This window comes from Pempheris klunzingeri, chromosome 13 (assembly GCF_042242105.1).
Source record: "Pempheris klunzingeri isolate RE-2024b chromosome 13, fPemKlu1.hap1, whole genome shotgun sequence".
Lineage (NCBI taxonomy): Eukaryota > Metazoa > Chordata > Actinopteri > Acropomatiformes > Pempheridae > Pempheris > Pempheris klunzingeri.
In genome coordinates this window covers 3,976,977-3,989,748 of record NC_092024.1, presented here as the reverse complement: position 1 = coordinate 3,989,748, position 12,772 = coordinate 3,976,977, and the positions used below count along the sequence as shown (strand labels likewise).

General features: G+C 43.9%; 2 protein-coding genes across 2 annotated transcripts in view; both read left to right on the top strand.

Moving 5' to 3' along the window:
• myt1lb (myelin transcription factor 1-like, b) overlaps positions 1–1,818 on the top strand; it is a 29,557-nt gene extending 27,739 nt beyond the window's left edge. The window contains exons 18-19 of the mRNA XM_070842324.1: positions 607–666; positions 1,678–1,818. Of these exons, the coding sequence (XP_070698425.1) occupies positions 607–666; positions 1,678–1,818 (201 nt within the window). The remainder of the gene's footprint in view (positions 1–606; positions 667–1,677) is intronic.
• Positions 1,819–7,923: 6,105 nt separating this feature from the next.
• LOC139212137 (peroxidasin) overlaps positions 7,924–12,772 on the top strand; it is a 45,052-nt gene continuing 40,203 nt past the window's right edge. Inside the window, exon 1 of the mRNA XM_070842609.1 lies at positions 7,924–8,108. Coding sequence (XP_070698710.1) covers positions 7,924–8,108 — 185 coding nt within the window. The remainder of the gene's footprint in view (positions 8,109–12,772) is intronic.

The window sequence follows — 12,772 nt, the reverse complement described above, 5'->3', positions numbered from 1 at the left end:
GAATGAAAACCTGTTTTTTTTTTGTGTCCATGTGCTTCAAACACCTTTATTCTATTAGCTATCATTCTGTTTTTTTGGCTCTTGAAGTTAAAGCAAAAATGATTACATTCTGTTGCCATGAGTTTCATAGTAATCACACACCATTTTGCCCACTTTTTCATACTTCACAATGCCATTCTTTCATGATATCCTCTTGCATAATGGATTATTTCACATTCATTGACAAAGGAATGAATTATTCCTCAGTTAAGCATCATCGTCTCAGTGGCAAGCAATTTTTATAATCATATCCTCCTTTTATATTTCAACAGTCGTTCAGAGAAAAGGAGTCCATGACACCAGAGTGAAATTAATATAAGCAGTTGGAATTTTACAAATGATCCCTTCTTATATCACCAGTGGGCCCTTCTGACACCATGTGCTGGCCTGGCTCTGTGTTTGTCGTCACGTCTTGCATGCTTCCATCAATGTCCATCTTCTGTTTTTCCACTTAATTTGAGGTCTTATGGATGTGACCACATACCAAATACTATCATCTAGTCTTTAAATGTAAGAATAACAACTTAGTTGAGCTAAAACAAATGTGTCCCTCCTTTCCTTCCGTAGAAACCGCTAACACATAAAGAGCCTCCTCTAAGGAACAGCTGCTTACAGTTGCACCAGCAAGTAAGTCAAAGACTTCTATCATTCCAGTTACTTTGTTCATTCGCCGTATTTTAATAGTAGCCATGAGGATTTGAATCTTAAGAGCAGCTAAATACCTAATTATGAAACTCAATCAATGCACAAGATGTAAGGTTGAAATTTGAATACCACTGAATTTATGTGGTTTGAATTTCCCTGTTTGAAAACACTTGATATTCATTATTGGGTTTTTTCTCATGTAATGTGTAAAAACTGGACACCTGCTCAAAATCAATTTCTATCTAAGCAAGTCGTTTTGGTGCCCAAACCGAACCAACCTGCAGCTGAAAACTAAATGTATCAGTTTTTACAGTTGGCCTCACATGGGACTCTAACCCTGGGTGCAAAAACACACTCTGTTTAAGAAAACGAGTGTCAAAGTAGTTTTGTTTATTGGTACAATACACTGGGGAGTCGACAAAACAACATAAACAGTATACAAGTACACCATGGTCAGCCTCATTGGCTGCAGAGTGTCCATTAAAAAGTCATATTGAAAAAAGTTGTACTGCTAAGTAGTTCCAACGACCATTCTAAATTAATGAGTAACCATAGCAACAGGGATGCAGTCAAAGCCTCTGTTTACAATGTATTAAAACACGCTAACAAGCTAACTTATTCCCAGCACTGAGTGTAGTGACTACACTACACTGTAGTCCCTCCTGCCTCGTCCAGATTGGCGAAGTACGCTGCCCCCCCTGAACTCACTGAGTCACAGAGGCAATCGTCCCACAGCCCCTGACCGTCCATAATCAGGAAACAATAGACTCTGCCGTGTGACGACTTTTGCATCATCAATTAATCCTGGTGAAAGAAACCTCGTGGGGCGCTACTTACCTTTGTCTTTATGTTCAGCTCGCTCATAAAAATACATTAAACGAGATATACTTGCATACACAGATGTGTGATAAGGCTTTTAGAAGATCAGGTTAGATCCTCCCTCATTTCTGTTTTCTTCTAATAGCTTCCGTTTTTGTGTCTTTGGTTGTGCAGGAGCCAATCAGCGAGCAGAACTTTGACGCTTACGTGACCACTCTAACGGATATGTACACAAACCAAGACCAGTACCAGAGTCCAGAAAACAAAGCCCTGTTGGAAAACATCAAGCAAGCTGTTCAAGGAATCCAAGTGTAACCATTCAGCAAAGGGAGATTTTTGTTCGCCCAGCTGGTGTGGGTGGTGCGTCGAATCCACATACTAAACAGGCAGTGACGGTGCAGTAACTTATATAGTGTTATATATTCTAAATTCTGCTCTCTCAAAAAAAGAGGTATTGTGCTTAGAAAGACCTCGACATGATTCGTTCCTTTTTTTTTTTCCTTTTTGGGCCTTGCTTTGAGGAAGAACATAAAAGAGTACACGGCAAAATAGTTTTTGAGGACATTCACATTTTGTACGTTTTCATATGAGCTGACATAGTGTCATGTAATATTTCTAGCTGCTCATGTATGCACATTTTTAGTGTATATTTCTGAACAGTAAGCTAATGATAACGGAACGCGAGTTCTTTTTATTGCTTGACAACAAAGCATTTTAGATGAAAAAAGTGGACAGTGGAATAAAAGTGGAAAAAAACTACAAGCAAGGAGGAAGCTACTTATTTTTCTCCTCACTGGATGATTTTGGACTTGACGATTTTAGATGTTTGTTTTTTTTTTTCCTTCTTCTTCTTCTTCTTCTTGCGTGTAGATTGTTCAAGAGCAAGAACTGGTTTGCGAATCGCTTTATTTTCTGACAATGCTTGAGAAACGTTTGTGTTTTGTTTCGATGGAAAAAAAAAAAAAGACGTGTAGCTGTAGGTGGGGGCATTTTTAATTGGTGCTGTAAATGAATCTGGAGAGGAAACTGACCTGATGTATGTATGAATGTATGTATGAACAGTTCTATTGTAAACATCATTACACGGAAACCCGATGGTGGAAATCCCATTATCTAGGAGAACCAATTAATTCCTGGAGGAACACATCTGTGCGGAGCGTGCGTGTTCACACGCTCATGCTCAAGTAATCTCAAATAGAAACGATGTGTAAGGACAATGACCTGTAGAGACCACATTCTAGCCTTTCTAGTATCAAATCTGCTCAATTTCGAGACCTGTGTTGCTAGGATCAAGAAATGTCTCAGCAATATAATAACTGAATCATTTGTTTATAGTAGGTACGGGATGCAATCTGCAAAGGAAAAAAAAAGGTTGGGTATATGCAATTTCTTGTTTATAAGCATAGCGGGGTAACATGAATCTTTTTAATATAGCCTATGTAAAATATTGATTTTTATACAAATCTTTTAATACAAAAAGTCTTTTTAAAAAAGAGGAGGGAACCTGGACATTGAGTTTTAGAAGCGAAAGTATATGAGTTCCACTTTTTTTCTGTACGATTTTGCACAGGGACACCTTCGTTTCCATGTTTTGATGTTCTTACAGAAACTAAAAGCAGTACCCGAGAGCCTAAAAGGAGGGTTTCAGAGGGTTTTGTAAAGAGTATTTATAGAGTATGACAGCGGGACATACAGGGTCACTGTCCCCACTTATGTGCCAGTAGACTATTTGCACTTGTCCTTGAAGATATTATCCTTACGTACGGCGGCGTGCAATTTTCCAGGTGACCTCTTTGGCACACGATTGGAGCAACCAACTGCTTGGAGCCACTGTAGGCGTGGATTTAGTACCACTGAGAGAGGAAGAGCAGGGACTTGAAATCAGAGAAGAGGATGATTATAACCATAGCAGTTATACTGTAGGCTATTATCAAGTGTAAAAACATTAACAATGTTCTTTCATTTTTGCTATGTTTTAGGAAGATGAAGTTATCCCCCAGCAGCACTTTATATCTAATCACTGTACAAAGGATTAAATAGTCAATCAATTCAAGGTTTTAAAAAAAGCAGAAGAAACGGTGAACGAGACCTTCGAGGGGTGATACAGTCCGGCGTCACGCCTGTACGCCTGACTGTATGCACCCCTCCGTTCTGTTGTTCTAGTTGTTAGCGACCATGTTCAGAATTTGCCTTTTTGAGAGCTAATGCAAAAGGTGCTTGTTGTTCACCTGATTGAATCTCATCTATTGTACTTTACTGTCCTCTTTCAGGACTCTACTACCCATCATCCATGACTGCATACGCCTTTTTCCACAGCATCGTGTCTGCAGCTTTTTGCCAATATAGTAATGCTTCAGTAGAGTAATAGCTAGTACCAGTTTTTGAATTAATTCTCATTATCAGTAAAAAGGGAAACAGGATTTTAAAGCACAAACCAGCTGCTCATCTGATGTTGGTACATAAATAACAAATCTGAATAGAGTTATCTGTGACTATCTGTAGGGAACACAAAAAGGTTGTCACATATTTAGAAAGCTGACTTTTCATATAAATTATTGTGAATTCATCAGAGTTTATTATTTTATTTGAGCCAATTCATTTTGAGATTGTTTTCAGTGACCATTAACAAAGACAGGATTTTGTATAAACTATTGTGCTCTCTGTGGAACTGAAGTTTGATTTATTTTTGTACTACACAGCATGGATTTGTTGACATTTTAATTTTGCTATAAATGTGTGAGATCACAAGTTGCTGTGATATTTCATTTATAAATTGTGAACTTTGTACAATTTTTGTCATGCTGGATGTTGACACATCTTACTCTGAATAAAGAAAAAAATGTGTTGCCAGAGGCCTGTAAAACCATTTCTTTTGTGTGTTCATTACATATCGATCCTGCGCGATCCGTCTCCGTTTGAATCCCCCAAGCTGTCACCCTGAACTCTCCACCAGCAGATGTCAGCGAATCCAAACTGTAGAATACACAGCAGGTACGCCTCCCGCTGTGCAGCCGTCAGAGGTGAATCATCACAGCGGCACGCTTCATCTTCCTAAATGAAATGCATTGAGAAACGTAATCAGTGATTTGCAAACTGTCCTCGAAGGATCCCTCTGCAGATCCGTCTCTCTGTGTGACCGCCTCATGAATTTAGATTCACATGCAGCTAATTCAGTTTGTCATTTAGCCAACACTCTTCACCATCAAAGACGGCTACGAGGCCCTGTTCTGTATTGATCTTTGCTTCTCTCCCCGTCTCTCATTGCAGTTCACATCTCTTCATGAAACAGTACTCCAGTGTGTGTGTGTGTGTGTGTGTGTGTTAGTATGGCTCTTTACAAGCAAAAGACGCCCTGCACACATCTGGCTTGGAAGCTGCTGGTGGAGTTTGCTGGACGCTCCCTGCGTGATCTGAACCGTCAAACAGCACACCCTTACTCGCTCTCACTCAGACTTCCTGTTTAGAAGCGTCCAAGCCTGTTTTTAATGAGCCCCCGGAGCCTGCTGAACTGACCCGTGTGTGAAATCTGTGAAGTGGTCCTTTAACAGTGTAGTCTGTAAGTGTGTGATTTTTGACCCCATTTCAGCACACTGGACTTTGTATGAAGCTGTGGCTGCGCCTCTGAAGAGCTGGTTAAAGGTATTTGGGGTGTTCACATCGAGTGTTGACAGCGTAGGGCTCGTAGCCACTTTTACCCTCAGGTTGTTTGTAGGCCACAGTGTCAATCGTGTGTTTTTTTACACAGCCAAATGAAGAATTTATGTGAATCACAGACTTTTGTGCCTTTATTTTGCAGCCTTGGTGAACAGAATGACGAGAGGCGTAGGGAAGGAGAGGCACATGCAGCAAAAGGTCCCCAGCAGTGAGTCAAACATGGACTTTTAGACATATTCCTTCTGTTCCCCAAGCACCTGGACTGGTATTGTTACACTTTTCTTTTTTTGGTGAAGGTTTGTAGCACAGCCACTGTCTCTATGAACCCTGGTGTACAACAGGTAGAACGTTCTGTAGATGTAGAAAGGTGGGAACCATCTCTCGGCCTCTTGGTTTTTATTTCCCTTCTTCTGATATATATATATATATATATATATATATATCTGCTGCGTTGGTGTTGCTGGTCTGTCACCTGCACTCTGGCTTTACCCTGCCCAACAGCCACAGCTCTCACATCCACATATGACACATGACCAAAGTTGGGAGGAAGATATGTGATTTATATTCGGGGGATGTCAACTGTGCGTTTCCTGTCCTCCTCTGAGGTCACGGCTCAGCCTGAAGTACACAAGATTTGCTTCAAGATTTGTCTAAAGTGATTTGTGGATCTGATTTCCTTCTTGATGCAGAACGCCTTTGGGGGCTCTGGATCATTTATCAGCCTGACAAGGAGGCTTGAAGTATGAACACAGTGCAGGGCACCTAGCAAAGGCACCAAGATGTCATTATTTGAAAAACACACGCAGTGAACTTAAGACATGTATACGTGTCCTCTTTTTAGAATCTTTTCCTGTTGTTTCATGATTTGACTTTAGATTACATTTATTAATAACTATCTTGTTGATGTCCAAACTGACCAATAAGGATGTTATCAGTGGTTTAGAAGAACTCTCTGCACTGGAGAAGTTACCGGAGTACATGAGAGGAAAGAAAACGTACCAACGCACATTGATAGAATAAAATACTTCCTCTATTTCTCTATTTCCTCTTCCCCCGTAAACACAATACCAGCGTCCATAGAATGAACTGAAACAATGCCTCTACTGTTTATCGGCGCCTCCAGCCTGCCAGGCTGTGGATGTGCTAACAATAGCAGTGGGACAGCATTGTTAGCTGTGGAAATGCTAACAATCTGACACAGCAGCACGCCAGCAGCAGCAGACACAACGAGCTCTCACCCACACAATACAGCAATCAGGAGCACAGACGGAGATGTTAGATGATACTGAGTTCCAATTTGAGATAATAGACCAATCAGGAGGCTGTGTGTGTGTGTGTGTGTGTGTGTGTGTGTGTGTGCGTGTGTGTGTGTGTGTGTAGACGCTTCAGCTGAACATAAACTGGAAGTCTACTTATAGGCTGTGGAGAGGAGCTCCATGGTGGGAAACAGGGCTGAGATGGTCAGTCGTTGATTGACACGTGCAGGAGTTTGATTCAGTGGAGCAGCAGCTGCCAGTTTAATCACATTATATTTATTTATTTAGACACATTTATCTCCTGATGGTTATTAACACAGCACAGTTAAAGTCATGTCCTATCGGTGACACGTCACTCTCAGGCCTGTGAAGGTCTGCACAGTCTGAGCCCACCGGTTGTGTTGTGTTGTTTCTACGTTTACCAGCAGAGGGCAGCAAACCCACAGTGTTACAGGAGAGCCGTGTTGGCGTGTCAGTGTGGAGTGTAGAGAAGAGGAGCGTGCAGGTACACTGCTACACCTAAACAATCACAACTCTGAATGTGTGCGAGGGAATCTCAGGTGAACTTCTTCTTTTCTATTTGATGAATTTATCTCGTGCTAGATTTGTTTCACCTCTGCTGACTTTTTCTTTCTTTAGCTTTCCAGTGGTGCATCTGCACCTGCTGACACTTTGGAATAAAGTTTCAAGTTTTGTTTTATTTTTTATTTTTTTTAAAAGACACACGTGCTCTGTTCCCGTCCTGGCCTCTGATTGGTTCTCAGTGGACACGCACTGATCACACACACACACACACACCTGTGGATCAGCTGCTGCCTGCTCCACATCATGGGAGAACAATCCCTTTTTTCAGTTTCCACCTTTAAGAGCAGCTATTCACGAGTCATGTCTGTAAGTGAGAGTGTTTGTACTGTCCCTTTACACGGCTGACATGCTGACATGTCCTGTACATGATGTCCACTTTATACTTGATGTGCATTCTCACTTTGTGCAGTTTGGTTTTCAACAATAGTGAAGCATTTCTTTTTTTTTATTATTAATCATAGATGAATTCTTATTAACCATTAATCCATCTCACCAATACTCCTAACACCACGTGATCTGAGGACATCTAAAGGTTCTACAAGTTGCCAGATTGTTTGCTCCAATAATTCTGCACATGATGGGACTTGGAGGGGGGGGGCGCTATTGCAATGGCAACTTTTTGAAATGTACTATTGCAAAAAAAAAAAAAAAAAAAAAAGCAGAGATAAAGAAGATCTAAGTGAAGACTCTGTCTGTCTGTCTGTCTGTCTGTCTGTGTGTCACTGACTGGCTTTAAGTTCAATAATCATGGTGTTGGACTTCCCTTTTTCTGGGACTGTAACACACACACACACACACACTCACACTCACTACCCCCTCCTGCTCTCCCAGTGTGTGTGTGTGTGTGTGTGTGTGTGTGTGTGTGTGTGTCTGATCTCTCCTGTTAGAGGGGCAGCTCCGCTCTCTGCTCGGCTCTCTGCTAGCAATGGCGCTGCGGGCTGCCCACCTCTTCTCTCCGTGTCTCCTCGCGGCGGCTCTCCTCGTCCTCACCGGCGGACCGCACGTCGTGATCAGCTGTCCGAGTCGCTGTTTGTGCTTCCGAACCACCGTGAGATGCATGCATCTAAACTTGGAAACCGTACCAGCAGTTTCTCCTCAGACCACCATTCTGTAAGTAGGCTTTTTTTTCCCCCTTCCAATCTAACGGGATCCAACCCTCCACACCGGAATGCGAGCGAGAGCTCCCCGAGCCCGTGCGCTTCTCTCCCCCCCCCCCACCCCCCAGTCTGGAGGCCTCCGACTCCAGTTAGAACACTTGATGTCATCTGTGTTGGTCAGCCGGGGTTCAGGCAAACTTTGTGGCTCTTAAATCCCAGTTTGAGGTGGATCTTTAAAACAAAGGCATGCGGGGATCATGGGACCTGAGGCGGTGCAGAGGTTACTGCAGTGTCTGCGGACGCCTTCACAAAGCGAGGACACCTGCGAGCCGGGTTCAGCTGGTGGCTGTAGAGGTTAATGGAAGAAGGTGTTTTCGGGGTCACGCAGCTGGTGAAGGCAGCCGCAAGCGAGGCTTCAGTGAGAGGTGCCCCTGCACTGGGGAACGTCCTCCTTTTGTGTTTTAATGACTTCTAATGAAGCTCAAAGTCAGACTGCAGAGTGAAAACACAAGGGGTCCCGGTTAGATCTGATGGGAGCCGCAAGTCTTGTCCTTGCAGCCCTCCACTGGGTGTGTTGTCATGTTATGAGGAAATGTGCCCTTCGCTTCCAGGGAAGATCCTGGTTAGAGGCTTGACCAGACAGCCTCGCCGTTCACAATGGATCCTGAGGACGCAATGTGATGAGGACGCAATGTGATGAAGACGCAATGTGATGAGGACGCAATGTGATGAGGACGCAATGTGAGAGAGTTCCAAGGCTGCTTCCCTCTCCGCGGCCAGAGAAGCCGTCATTGTTCTCGGACCGGTTTTGTTGCACGGGTTAAACTCTGTGTTTGACTTTCCCCTGAGATGAAAGGAAGGAAATACTTCTGACTTGACAGGCACTTGTGAATGCGTCCTGGTTGTCAGGAGCACTCTGCTACGGTCGCCCCACCAAAAAATGTCTCCTCTTGGATGTAGCAGGCTTCAGTTTCTCAGAGCCACAATGAGAGAGAGAGAGAGAGAGCACAGAGCTCCAGATCTGCCCGATCTCCCAAATATGCGGCACCCTTTGTCTTTTAGTGGCCAGCTGCAATCTTGTTTTACATTTCAGTCCATAATGCATGGACCTATTAATAGCTTCATTCAGCCTGTTAGCAGCTGGGGGGGGGGGGACAAAGGGGCAAGTCAGTCAGCCTGTGCCACAACAGCAGCATTAGCCCCGTCCTCTACCACATGAGGTCAGCCCACAGCCTCGAAGGGAGCCCATGGTGCACCCCTGCCCGGACACCCCCAGAGGGAAGATCAAAGTCTAGCCTTCACGGCAGAAATGAGAAGACAGTCTGGCTCTCCTGTAGGATGTGTCTAGATCTGTGAGAGCAAGGGAGTGCACTGTGGTTTCCCTGAAGCCTTCATGCTGGTGAGCTTTGAAGCTGCAGCCACTTGTTGCTTCTCCCCCCCCCCCCCCATGCCTGGCTGTCATGTCAGGACACGAACGCAGTCCCTACCCTCATTCTGCTGTATCAAATGCTCAATGCATCGCCGGTCGCCTGCAGTCGGAACACTCCTCCGCGCCGAACGTGAGCTCGTGAGGCGCCGTCGAGAGGAATGTCCTGATGTGAGGAGGAGCTGTGTCCTTGGGGTTTGTGGTCTGCTCGCTGTGGCTGATTGAATTAAGCCTGATAACATAGTAGTCAAAGTGGCCAAAAAAAAAAATGTCCCTGGTTGGAGCTCTTTCTCTAGATCCTGAGAGCTTTGCAGGATTAAGTAAGAGCTGAAGGGTTTTTTTTTGTTTGTTTGTGGACACTTGAACTGTAGCTATGTGCTGCACGGAGGCACTGCATTCCTCTCTCCACCTGGCAGTTTGCCATTCCATCGGTTTAGAATAATGATATGATAAACACAGGATGATCCGTCACGTAAGCCTCTAGCACACACTTAATGGAACCTGATGGAGAGGTAAAGCACCGCTGTGCTCCGGGTAACTCAACATAGTGAAACATAAAAATATATATATAGACATTATTATATTTGTTAGTGTTTTATTTTTGATTGAACGTCCTTTAATATCAGCTGGAACCTCGCTGTAGCTGTGCACATCCCTCTGAGATTCATTCGACACACAAAAGCATTATCAGGGTTTTTTCAGGCCCGGCTTAACTCTGGAGGAAGCAGAGCGCAGGGAGAGGAATGCTTATCTTTGTTATGTCTGTTGGCTTTTTAAGGTTGACCTGACCAGCGATAAAGGCATTCTCCTCCCCCCACCCCCACCCCCATCATTAGCTTCAGACTTCAAACTATACGCATCTACCTGCACGATTATGTTCAGGAAACACTGTCCACGTAATGAAGGTGCTTTTTTTTTTTTTTTTTTTTTTGGTAGTTTAAAAAATGAATGTTAATGCCTTCAACTTCTTGAAACTCAAAACATCTCTTTCTGTTTCCTCTGGCCTGTTGCAGTAGAAAATAAAGTCTTGGCTCAGAAGTATTGGGCCTACTGCACATAGGCTTTTTGCCAAGAGCTTTTCTACATGACACTTGGACCAAGAAACATGGAGGGTTTTTTTTTTTTTTCTCTTCTTTCTGGCCTTCATTTGTTTTTCAGCTGTTTTCTCAAAGGACTTTCTGTTTGAGGCATGACAGTAAATTACGTTTTCTCTCAGTAATGACACCGCTGCATATCTTCCCAGGGATTTACTGGAGTCAGGGAAATGATTACTTTTACATTAGCACTGTTCTTCCAACATCAAATCTAAACGGTTTGTCTCACCGGTGTTACCTTAGCAGCTCAGGATGAAGGCTCAAAAAGTGGTTGTATGACATGAAATGTCAAAGCTTGTCAGTGTAACAGGATTTTTACATCACAAGTAGCCCCGGGGTCTCGATTTGATCGTCTTGGCTGTTTGCTTATTACGATTTTCAAATTATAGGAATATTTTCGTCCTTTTTTTTTATGGTGCTGCAGAAACAATTGATCCACTCTGCAGAGGTTCTGTATGTATGTACCTGTCCACACTGTCCACACAACCTGGAACATGTCAGTCACAAAGTGGCTTGTTTTTGTCTTTGATGAATTCGGTTCTTCACAGACATTTACAGAAAGTTAGGAGATGCCGTTTCTCTCAGTTCTCTAGCTGTGTGTGCTGGCTGAGTGGCAGCGTTGACTGGAATAAGTATCCAGATCATGAGTGGAATCTGGTGTTTGTGGCACAGCTGGTGAGTCAGCTCAGTGGGGGTTGGTGCCACCAGTGTCACCAGGTAGCACACTTGATTGGTTCTGCCCGGTAATGGCCGTGATCAGCAGACACATTTCCGTGGACCCCCCCTCCTTTGAGCCGTGCTACTTGGTGGTCAACGGCCAGCCATTGTTTTCTGTCTAAATGTCCTAATATCTTACACCCCGGACCTCGATCACTGCCTGAAAACAGTGGTGTGGTCTGACTGAGTGACAGTGTTGGTGAGTCAGGGAGGGAAAGTGGAGTTCCATTGTGTGGAATTTGCTGCAGTCAGGCTTTGTGAGGCACTCAGTCTCTGCAGCATTATGGAATGCAAAGCCAGAAATCCCCAAAGCTTTGCCCATTTGCACAGGGCGATTGGGTCCAAGATAGTTGTTGAAAGGAGCTCTACTGGCCCCTTCCTGTGCCCATCCACTGCAGGGCAGCTGCTCAATTCGGGGGAACACTGGTTCACATTTCTTCTAAATTAGTTCCTGAAAATTAATCCCAGTGCATTTACATTGAAAAAGGCCTGCTTTAGTCTGTGATATGACCTAAATGAGACGGAAGAGCAATGGCCAGTAAAGTAGGCTAATGAACTGGCTGTTGTATCTGTATTGCACAGTAATTGTGGACAGAGTCGAGTGCACAGTGTTACTGTGTTACCATGATGTAATGTTTTGAGTTTCATCAGTAAGTAATGAAGTGACAATTCTGAGTTCGATCAACCGTCATGATTGTCAGAAGTAGGAAAAAAGGCCCAGGGTGACAACAACTGGAGGATGATTGTGTCTGACAGACGGAGCTCTGGTAGAGAATGTAGAGGCCTGTTTGGGGGGGGGAAGGTCCTTCATGCATCACCATTAATGTGTGTGGCCAATTGCTCACCATTGCCAGCTAATGTTAGATGTTTCTGAGGCAGCCCCAGTGGGACAAAGATACAGGAAATCCTACAAGGCAGTTAAAGATTTTGAAGGGTCATACCAAGCCAAAGGTCAGCTGTTCCAGTGACCCCGAGGTACTGTACGCCCCCCCCCCCGTCAGGTCTTTGGGCAGCTTTCTGCTTCACTAGTGACTTTGCTGTGTTACCCAGCTAAAACAGAGTGGGTCTTTCTTTTGTGCCTTAGAATCACTTCTCATTTCATTTATTTTCATATTCAGTTCATTTTATTTGTAATGACCCTCAGCTGTATTTAGCAATCCAAACCATCTGGCTCTGTAGGATTTTGATAGATACTTGCTGTGGAGCAGCTTTCTCGAGACAAGAAACAAATCCTTGTCATTTGTACTCAGAGTGTGTTTTGCTGAGAACCATCGCGGCTATGTTCAGAGGTCCTGGTTCACTGTTCCTCCAACCAAGCGAGGAGTGAGCCATGTTCGTGTTTAACTAAGAATGACTCACGCACGCCCGAGAGTACTTGGCAAACCCACTTGGGCATGTGTCACAACGCCAAACAACTCCCCTGACTAGAGAGTGAGAGAA